The sequence below is a fragment of the Salvia splendens genome, chromosome 14 (genome assembly GCF_004379255.2).
Source record: "Salvia splendens isolate huo1 chromosome 14, SspV2, whole genome shotgun sequence".
Taxonomy (NCBI): Eukaryota; Viridiplantae; Streptophyta; class Magnoliopsida; order Lamiales; family Lamiaceae; genus Salvia; species Salvia splendens.
In genome coordinates this window covers 14792988-14803949 of record NC_056045.1, presented here as the reverse complement: position 1 = coordinate 14803949, position 10962 = coordinate 14792988, and the positions used below count along the sequence as shown (strand labels likewise).

Here is a 10962-nt window from a genome sequence, read left to right as displayed (position 1 = left end):
TGGCTCGGGAATGGATGGAGAAGAGTGGAGTGAGGGGATAGGTTCAAAGGGGGGGGAGGAGCAGGGGGTTGGGGAGTTTCTACAACAAGGAAAGAGGCGTGGGAGAAGGAAGGGGAAGGGAGGTGGGGGAGCCTCGGGCCTGAAAGGCAGGGAGTAGGATAGGGGTTCCTAGAGCCTCGGCCTTTTCTGCTTGGCCTGGTGGTCAGGATGGGAGACAAGGCGGTGTAAGGGAGCAGGTAGGGGGAGAGTTGGTTCGGGCAGAAAGAGGAGGATCTGGCCATGCATCTGGGAACAGATTTTCGGTTTTGAATACTTTATCCTTGGAGTCAGACGACATCTCCTTTGGAAAGCGAGCAAGGGAGGCTAAGACGAAGATGCAATATTTAAAGATGCTTCCGAGTGGGGATTTTGATACTGAGGTGTATGAGGATGAGAAAGAATGGGAGGATGAGGAGGATAGCGAGAATGAGACCATGTTGGAGCAATCGGTAGAGAAAAGGGGGGCTGACTTAGAATTGGAAAGGACGGTGGAGCAAAACTTTGTAAAAAAGGGAAGATTGAGTGAGGGGGTTGCCTCGGCGATAGTTTCCCATGTCGCTTAATATTCTGATTTGGAATGCCCGGGGTGTGGCTAATGTAAACACTCAGAACGTCAACAAGAGATTGGTGAAGGATAATAAGATCTCAATTTTGGCAATCATTGAGCCGCTTATCAGGCCTAAGCCTGACTTCTTCAGTAGGGTTTTTGGTCTGAGATTTAAGGGATCGAACATTAATGGACAGATTTGGGTGTTCGTTGCGGAAGGAATTGAGGTGGATGGGTGGGATGACTCGGAACAAATTTTTCATAGTAGATATAGCCTCTCAACATTATCTGCCCCGATCTTTATTTCAGTGGCCTATGGGAAGTGCTCGAGGGAGGGAAGAGTGAAAATGTGGACTAAGCTGAGGGAGTTGGCAGCAAGGTTAGATGGATGTCCTTGGTTGGTATGAGGTGATTTCAACATATTTGTTTCAGAGGAGGAGAGACAGGGAAGTATGAGGAGGCAAGGTAGGAAAATCAGGGAGATGATGGATTTTGCGGAGACAATTAGTGACTGTCAATTGCTAGATGTGGGTGCGGACGGACTCAAATTCACATGGGTAAGAGGGGAGACGTTTGAAAGATTAGATAGAGTGCTCCTTGGTGAGGGGTGGGCAAATGCCTTTGAGACGACTAGGGTAACCAATTTATCTAGGGTGCTCTCTGATCATAGTCCCCTTTTGGTTGTCTGCCGAGTTCCGGGGCCTCGGGTTAAACCAACCTTTCGGTTTCAAAATATGTGGGTTCGTCATCATTTGTTTCTAAAGGAAGTGGAAAGGTGTTGGAGGGAGGAAACGGGAACTAAAAGCATGATTAATGTGCAAATCAAATTGAGTCGGCTTAAACGTAGCTTGAGGATCTAGAATCGAGTGATCTTTGGCAATATTTTTGAAAGGCTAAAAGAAGCTGAGATGGAGGCTAAGGAGGCTGCAGAGAAGTATGAACAGAACCCTTGCCCTGATCTTCGGTCAGAAATGAACAGAACCGCTGCGGTTTTTCTTTTTAAACTTAAAATGGAGGAAGATTTTTGGCGACAGAAGGCGGCTCTTAAATAGGTGGCCGAGGGGGAAAGGAACACAAGATTTTTTCAAGGATGGGTGAAGCAAAAAAGGGTTAAGTCGAGAATCCTTATGATTGAGGATGGAGAGCAGGTGCTTACTGAAGAGGAGGACATCCGTAAATCAACAGAGAATTTCTTTAAGAGGTTGCTGACGGAGGATGTAGGACCGCTTGTTGATCCAGATCTGGATATTATTTCTTCTCTACCCCCGCATGTGGACATGGATTTGCTGGAGAAGGCTCCTGTGGCAGAGGAAGTTAGGCAGATTATTTTCAGCATGAATGTGGATAGTGCTACAGGGCCGGATGGGTACTCTGCATTGTTCTTTCAAAGTTGCTGGGACATTATTGGTGGGGATGTGACCGAGGCTGTTTTGGACTTCTTTGGTGGCTCCCAGATTCCAAGAGGTATTGCAGCGACTCTAATTGTTCTTGTCCCAAAGAAGAAGAATCCGACAAGATGGGCCGAGTTCAGGCCGATCAGCTTGTGTAATGTAATGAATAAAATTATTTCCAAGCTTCTTGCCTCAAGGATGGCCCCGCTGCTACCTTTGCTCACAGTTCCAAATCAAAGCGGCTTTGTTAAAGGACGACTACTTAGTGACAATGTACTTTTGGCTAAGGAGTTGTTTCATGAAATCTGGAAAGGTGTGACGTCTCCAAATATGGTGTTAAAGCTTGATATGGAGAAAGCTTATGACCGTGTCCAATGGTCATTTTTACTCAAAGTTCTAGGAAAGATGGGATTCTTGGAGAAATGGCTAATGATGATTGGGAACTGTATAACTCCCTGTTGGTTTTCGGTGTTAATTAATGGGAGTGTGGCTGGTTTCTTCAAGTCGACAAGAGGGCTCAGACAAGGAGATCCAATCTCCCCCTCGCTATTTATCCTTGCAGCTGATTACCTGTCGAGGTTGCTTGACCACCTTATTTTGGATCGAAAGGAAATGTTATGTCGCACGGCAAGATACACTATGGGGATCTCGCATTTGGCTTATGCAGATGATATAATGATCTTCTCGCAGGCCAAAAGTTCTTCTATTTTGCAGATAACAGAGTGTTTAAAACACTACATGGAGGTATCGGGCCAGAAAGTGAATGTGAGTAAGAGTTGTTTCTACTTGGATAAAAAGCATATTGCTTGGGCAAGAGAAGTGAGGGAGGTTAGCGGGTTCCAACAGGGGAGTCTTCCTTTCTTTTACCTCGGAGCTCCAATCTTTAAGGGTCGGAAAAAAACAAGTCTTTTCCTCTTTATCCGAGAAAAAATCTCGGCCTAAGTACATAGTTGGAGTCACAGGCATTTGTCATTTGGGGGTCGGCTAACTCTGATAAAGAGCGTCCTGGGAGCTCTTCCAATACATATTTTTCAGGTGCTTGAGCCTACAAAGGGGGCGATGAGACAGATTGAGCAAGTGATGGCTCTGTTCTTATGGGGTTCTTGTAATACTCCAAAAAAGACACATTGGATTAAGTGGCAGGGAGTGTGTTTGCCCTCAGATGATGGGGGTTTGGGCATTTGAAGCTTGGCTGATACTGTGGAGGCTTTTAGCATAAAGATGTGGTGGTGGTTTAGAGGGTAGGAATCACTGTGGGCTCGTTATATGATGCAGAAGTATTGTTCAATTTCTTTTCCTTTGGTGATTTATAGATCTAACCGATTTAGCCCGATGAGGAGGAGATTGTTCAAGGTTGGGGAATTATGCAGGGAGCAGGTCAGGTGGGTGGTGGGGGATGGAAACATTAACTTTTGGTATGATTCTTGGGTGAAAGAATACCCGCTAGCAAGCAGGTACAACTCCAGGCCGTTGCTTCCTTCTTTGAAAGTCAGTGATTTGTGGACGGGGGAACAGTGGAATGAAATGGAACTCTGGAGGATGATGGAGGAAGAGGGGCTACCGGAGGATGTTGTTGTGCAGATTTTGCAAATTCCTTTTGATAGGAGGGTTAGGGATAGGGGTAGATGGAAATTAACTGGAAATGGGGAGTTTTCTGTAGCCTCAGCTTGGGAATTGGTGAGAAGTAAAGCTGGGAAGAGGCTCATCTTTGAAATGATTTGGGGGAAAGGTATTAGACTTTCTACCTCCATATTCCTATGGCGCCTTCTTGCCAACAGAATTGTTGTGGACACTAAGTTGCAATGGAGGGGAGTTTCCTTGGCATCCATGTGTAGATGTTGTCAAAAACCCTAGGTGGAATCGAGGATGCATTTATTTGTAAATGGGGAGGCAGCTAGGAGAATTTGGCAGCATTTCTCGAGATGGTTCCCCCAAGCTTCGGAGTTTGGGGAGGTCGGTGAGAATTTGGAACTACGGTTTAGGTGGTGGCAAAGACAGCTGAATGTACGTTCAGGTCAGCATATTAGTACCATTACTCCTTACCTCATTTTGTGGTTTATCTGGACAGAAAGAAATGAAAGTGTGCATAGGGAGAAGGTGTTTGAGGTTGGGAATGTGATAAAGAAAGTAAATACTCAGTTGAGATACTTGGTCTTGGCAAAGTTGATAGGCCCAGATCAGTGGAGGGGCTGCTGCCCACAATTGGATGTGATGGTTGGTGTGACGAGTGTGGGACGGAGGGGGAGAGTTGAGAGGGTGCAGTGGCGGTCGCCAGATATGGGTTGGGTGAAAATCAATGTGGATGGTGCTTTTTCGCCTAATACACATAGGGCCGGTGGGGGTGTGGTAAGAGATTGTGAGGGAGAGATACTTTCTGCATTTGCTGCAGGTTTTGAAGTAAGATCAGGTTTGGGAGCTGAGGTGGCAGCTGTTTTGGTTGGCGTGGCCCTGGCAAAGCAATGTGGCAGGAACATTTGGATTGAATCTGACGCGGAATTAGTGGTTCGATGGCTTGACACGGGTCAGCTGGGGCCGTCAGAGGTATGTGTTGAGTTGGCCAAAGTTAGGAGAGAGCTGGAGGAAAGTAACTGGAAAATCTCCCATATTTTTAGAGAAGGAAACAAGGCTGCAGATTTCCTTGCATGTATGAATTTGCAGGCAGGCTCGAGACTGATGTATACAAGGGATTCGGTGCCTTCTCGGGTAAAAGTGTTATGCAGGCTCGATCAGATGGGATGGCCGAATTTCCAGTTCTGAGGTTCGTTGATGTTGCAGGGGTTCTAATATCTTACAGGGAGGTTGGTGAAGGAGGCACGGTGCTGGTCCGGGGGTGGCGCTGGAGACTGAGGTGCTGGAAAGCTGGTGCTGGCTCGGTGATTGGAACGATGCAATGGAGCAGATGGTTTTTTTGTTAGTTTAGCGTTGATGGTCTTTTAGTTGAATTTCCTTTTGTAATGGTTTTGTTGGTTGTGGCCTTTGCATGATCGTCTACTTTTGGGATGGTTGTTGTTTAAATTCTTCGTTTTGATGATATATAGGGGATGAGCGTCCTACTCAACCCTCCACCGTGAAGGTGTTCGATAAAAAAAAAAGTAAACCATTTCAGTCCAAATGACCTACAAACTTTCAATTTACAATCTTTGTTAGGTACCAAATAACATAAAAAATAGGATCATTTGGTCATTACAACATCATAGAAATGTCATAACGTATAAGCTTATTTTGAAACATAACTCTTTATATTTTGGTTTACTTGCCCAACAAGTAAACTATTTCAATCCAAATGACCTACAAACTTTCATTATACAATATGTGTTAGGTACTAAATGACAAAAAAATAGGTTCATTTTGGTCATTACAACATCATAAAAATGTTATATCGTATAAGTTTATTTTATAACATAACTCTTTATATTTGAGTTTACTTGGCCAACAAGTAAACCATTTCAATCCAAATGGCCTACAAACTTTCTTTATACAATCTTTGTTAGGTACTAAATGACATAAAATATAGGATCTTTTGGTCATTACTACATCATAGAAATCTCATAGCGTATAAGATTATTTTGAAACATAACTCTTTATATTTGGGTTTACTTGGCCAACAAATAAACCATTTGAGTCCAAATGACCTACAAACTTTCATCATACAATCTTTGTTAGGTACTAAATGACATAAAAATAGGATCTTTTGGTCATTACAACATCATAGAAATGTCATAACGTATAAGCTTATTTTGAAACATAACTCTTTATATTTTGGTTTACTTGCCCAACAAGTAAACTATTTCAATCCAAATGACCTACAAACTTTCATTATACAATATGTGTTAGGTACTAAATGACATAAAAATAGGTTCATTTTGGTCATTACAACATCATAAAAATGTTATATCATATAAGTTTATTTTATAACATAACTCTTTATATTTGAGTTTACTTGGCCAACAAGTAAACCATTTCAATCCAAATGACCTACAAACTTTCATTATACAATCTTTGTTAAGTACTAAATGACATAAAAAATAGGATCTTTTGGTCATTACTACATCATAGAAATGTCATAGCGTATAAGATTATTTTGAAACATAACTCTTTATATTTGGGTTTACTTGGCCAACAAATAAACCATTTCAGTCCAAATGATCTACAAACTTTCATTTTACAATCTTTGTTAGGTACTAAATGACATAAAAATAGGATCATTTAGTCGTTACAACAGCATAGAAATGTAATATCGTATAAGTTTATTTTATAACATAACTCTTTACATTTTGGTTTACTTGCCCAACAAGTAAACTATTTCAATCCAAATGACCTACAAACTTTCATTATACAATATGTGTTAGGTACTAAATGACATAAAAATAGGATCATTTTGGTCATTACAACATCATGAAAATGTAATATCGTATAAGTTTATTTTATAACATAACTCTTTATATTTGGGTTTCCTTGGCCAACAAGTAAACCATTTCAATCCAAATGACCTATAACTTTCATTATACAATGTGTTAGGTACTAAATGACATAAAAATAGGATCATTTTGGTCATACCAACATCATAGAAATGTCATAACGTATAAGTTTTTTTTAACACAACTCTTTATATTTGGGTTTACTTGGCAAACAAGTATACCATTTCAATCTAAATGACCTACAAACTTTCATTATACAATCTTTGTTAGGTACTAAATGACATAAAAATAGGATCTTTTGGTCATTACAACATCATAGAAATGTCATAACGTATACGCTTATTTTGAAACCTAACTCTTTATATTTTGGTTTACTTGCCCAACAAGTAAACTATTTCAATCCAAATGACCTACAAACTTTCATTATACAATATGTGTTAGGTACTAAATGACATAAAAATAGGATCATTTTGGTCATAACAATATTATAAAATGTAATATCGTATAAGTTTATTTTATAATATAACTTTTTACATTTTGGTTTAATTGCCCAGTAAGTAAACCATTTCAATCCAAATGACCTACAAACTTTCATTATACAATCTTTGTTAGGTACTAAATGACACAAAAAATGGGATATTTTGGTCATTAATACATCATAGAAGTGTCATAACGTGTAAGCTTATTTTGAAACATAACTCTTTATATTTGGATTTACTTGGCCAACAAGTAAACCATTTCAATCCAAATGACCTACAAACTTTCATTATACAATCTTTGTTAGGTACTAAATGACATAAAAAATAGGATCTTTTGGTCATTACAACATCATAGAAATGTCATAACGTATAAGCTTATTTTGAAACATAACTCTTTATATTTGGGATTACTTGGCCAACAAGTAAACCATTTCAATCCGGCTTTTGAATCCAGAGGGGGGAGAATGCTCTCACTTTCGCACTCAGTGTGTGTGATTTACACATAGTAATTCCACTCGTGAGTTTTATGATTGCTGAGGTGTTCGATTGCTGCGATTTTCCTGTGATTTCTCGTTCTCTGCTGCTGGGGGGTGTGTGGCTCCATCCGGTGATTTCTCGGGCTCGCCCTGTGCTACTGGGTCCTGCGAGAGATGGAGGCCCGTCAGGTGGGGGATTCGCCAGCGGGGGTGTTGTCCGATTGCGTGACGGACCTTGTGGTCTTTCTCCCGGAGAATGCTGGGCGAGGGGGGTGACTTTGGGTGCGGAGGGTGAAATTGAATCACCGGACGACAGAAGCTCTGATAGAAAGAAATCGCTCCAATCCACTGCGGCTCGCGGTCGGTTTGATAAGTCGATGCCAAAATCACCGTTGCTGAGGATGGCGGAAATGAGAAAGGGGGGACTACGGGGAAGGGCTTTGCGTCATTCGGGTAGGATAGAGGGTTCTGGTGTGAAGGGATGGAAAGGGAAGAGGAGGGCAGGGGAAAAGGGGTTGCAGGGGAGGTCGCCTTTGCCCTCAATTCCAGAAGCTTCTGGTGATTTTGGGAGTTCGACTGAAATGTCTGGAGTGGATGCAGGAACTATTGTTGTGGTTGGGGGTCCGGATGGGATGTCTGGGGAGATTTCAGGTTTTGATGTAGGTGGGAAGGGGGAAGGGGGATCTGGTGAAGGGGAGGGGATGGTGGATTCGATTGAACAAGGTGATTTTCATTTGGAGCTGATCCCTGCTGGTGATATTTCTGACCTGGCTGTGGATATCATTTCTGCTCAGCCTCTTCAGGAGATGGCCTTTATTGGGGAGCAAGTAATAACCAAAACAAATGGGAAAGACAACATGATTTTAAATTCTCATCAAGTGGAGGAGATGGATAGTGGAAGGGGTATAAGTAATTTGGAGCAGAGAAGTGGAGATGATGAATTCCCGGCTTTGAGCTTGGACAATCTGAGGTCAGCAAAGGAGAGAGAAAGGAGCAGAGGAAGGGGGAAAGGAGGTTTTTAGGGGGGAGGAACATCTGGGGGAAGGGAAATTTAAGGCGGGGACGAGTGGGAAGGGGAACAGCTGGGCTGGAGGACGAAACTACAAGGCCTCCTTGGCAGAAGGGGGGTATCCGGAGAGAAACAAACCAGAGAGTTTTGAGCCAGGGAAGGTTAGAAAGATGGGGGTGACAAGTGAAACCTGTGGGCTTCCTTCAATCCAATTTTCAAGTGCAGAATCTTCTTTTTTGGCTGAGAAATTGGGCTTTGCTATAGTGGGTAAATTCTCACACTCTATTCCCTCTTCCATGCACATTCAGAAGGCGCTTATGGGTATGGAGTTTAGGGGTGAATTTTCCTGGAGGTACATTAATGCTAAGCATGTTTTAATTCAGTTTGGACTGGTTGAGGATTATGCTAAACTGTTAAGTAGACCTAATGGTATGCCGGTTTGGTTTGTTGATCGTCACCCCATGAGAGTTTTTAAATGACGCCAGACTTTGATCCGTTTTTTGAATCACCTATTGCGGCGGTGTGGTGCAATTTAATAGGACTTCCAATACACTTGTTTGAGAAATCTGTATTGTTTGCAATTGGGAGCCTCCTTGGTGACCCGTTACAGGTAGACCATGCAACAGTCACTCGGTCTAGATTGTCCTTTGCGAGACTATACATTGAAATAGATATATCCAAGGCTCCGGCCCAGGAGATTATAATCAACCTACAAGGGAGGGAGATCAGACATACAGTTAAGTGGGATCGTATTCCCCTATTTGTCAGGAGTGTATATATGTGAGACATTCTAGTGAGGTGTGCTACGCAAATGGTAATAGGGAGAAGCCAATGCGAAGGGAGTTCAAGAGGTCGGATGAGAACGAAGAGCATCAGGAGGGAAGGGAGGAAGGGAATGTCTTGGGAATGGATGGAGAAGAGTGGAGTGAGGGGCTAGGTTCAAAGGGGGGGAGGAGCAGGGGGGTGGGGAGTTTCTGCAACAAGGAAAGAGGCGTGGGAGAAGGAAGGGGAAGGGAGGTGGGGGAGCCTCGGGCCTGAAAGGCAGGGAGTAGGATAGGGGTTCCTAGAGCCTCGGCCTTTTCTGCTTGGCCTGGTGGTCAGGATGGGAGACAAGGCGGTGTAAGGGAGCAGGTAGGGGGGAGTTGGTTCGGGCAGAAAGAGGAGGATCTGGCCATGCATCTGGGAACAGATTTTCGGTTTTGAGTACTTTATCCTTGGAGTCAGAGGACATCTCCTTTGGAAAGCGAGCAAGGGAGGCTAAGACGAAGATGCAATATTTAAAGATGCTTCCGAGTGGGGATTTTGATACTGAGGTGTATGAGGATGAGAAAGAATGGGAGGATGAGGAGGATAGGGAGAATGAGACCATGTTGGAGCAATCGGTGGAGAAGAGGGGGGCTGACTTAGAATTGGAAAGGACGGTGGAGCAAAACTTTGTAAAAAGGGGAAGATTGAGTGTGGGGGTTGCCTCGGCGATAGTTTCCCATGTCGCTTAATATTCTGATTTGGAATGCCCGGGGTGTGGCTAATGTAAACACTCAGAACGTCAACAAGAGATTGGTGAAGGATAATAAGATCTCAATTTTGGCAATCATTGAGCCGCTTATCAGGCCTAAGCCTGACTTCTTCAGTAGGGTTTTTGGTCTGAGATTTAAGGGATCAAACATTAATGGACAGATTTGGGTGTTCGTTGCGGAAGGAATTGAGGTGGATGGGTGGGATGACTCGGAACAAATTTTTCATAGTAGATATAGCCTCTCAACATTATCTGCCCCGATCTTTATTTCAGTGGCCTATGGGAAGTGTTCGAGGGAGGGAAGAGTGGAAATGTGGACTAAGCTGAGGGAGTTGGCAGCAAGGTTAGATGGATGTCCTTGGTTGGTATGAGGTGATTTCAACATATTTGTTTCAGATGAGGAGAGACAGGGAAGTATGAGGAGGCAAGGTAGGAAAATCAGGGAGATGATGGATTTTGCGGAGACAATTAGTGACTGTCAATAGCTAGATGTGGGTGCGGAGGGACTCAAATTCACATGGGTAAGAGGGGAGACGTTTGAAAGATTAGATAGAGTGCTCCTTGGTGAGGGGTGGGCAAATGCCTTTGAGACGACTAGGGTAACTCTTTATATTTGGGTTTACTTGGCCAACAAGTAAACCATTTCAATCAAAATGACCTACAAACTTTCATTATACAATCTTTGTTAGGTACTAAATGACATAAAAAATAGGATCTTTTGGTCAATACTACATCATAGAATTGTCATAGCGTATAAGATTATTTTGAAACATAACTCTTTATATTTGGGTTTACTTGGCCAACAAATAAACCATTTGAGTCCAAATGACCTACAAACTTTCATTATAAAATCTTTGTTAGGTACTAAATGACATAAAAATAGGATCTTTTGGTCATTACAACATCATAGAAATGGCATAACGTATAAGCTTATTTTGAAACATAAGTCTTTATATTTTGGTTTACTTGCCCAACAAGTAAACTATTTCAATCCAAATGACCTACAAACTTTCATTATACAATATGTGTTAGGTACTAAATGACATAAAAATAGGTTCATTTTGGTCATTACAACATCATAAAAATG

General features: G+C 42.4%; 1 protein-coding gene across 1 annotated transcript; it reads left to right on the top strand.

The window, feature by feature from the left end:
• Positions 1-1713: 1713 nt before the first annotated feature.
• LOC121764232 lies at positions 1714-4892 on the top strand. The gene is made up of 6 exons (XM_042160288.1): positions 1714-2805; positions 3013-3065; positions 3165-3218; positions 3291-3706; positions 4046-4561; positions 4636-4892. Exons 1-6 carry the CDS (start codon positions 1714-1716, stop codon positions 4890-4892), a joined length of 2388 nt encoding a protein of 795 aa, XP_042016222.1.
• Positions 4893-10962: the final 6070 nt, after the last annotated feature.

Coding starts and splice junctions, on each gene's coding strand:
- LOC121764232 (XM_042160288.1), top strand. CDS start 1,714: ATGATTGAGGATGGAGAGCAGGTGCTTACTGAAGAGGAGGACATCCGT. Junction 2,806..3,012: donor GGGCAAGAGAAGTGAGGGAG/GTTAGCGGGTTC, acceptor CATATTTTTCAG/GTGCTTGAGCCTACAAAGGG. Junction 4,562..4,635: donor TAGGAGAGAGCTGGAGGAAA/GTAACTGGAAAA, acceptor ATGAATTTGCAG/GCAGGCTCGAGACTGATGTA.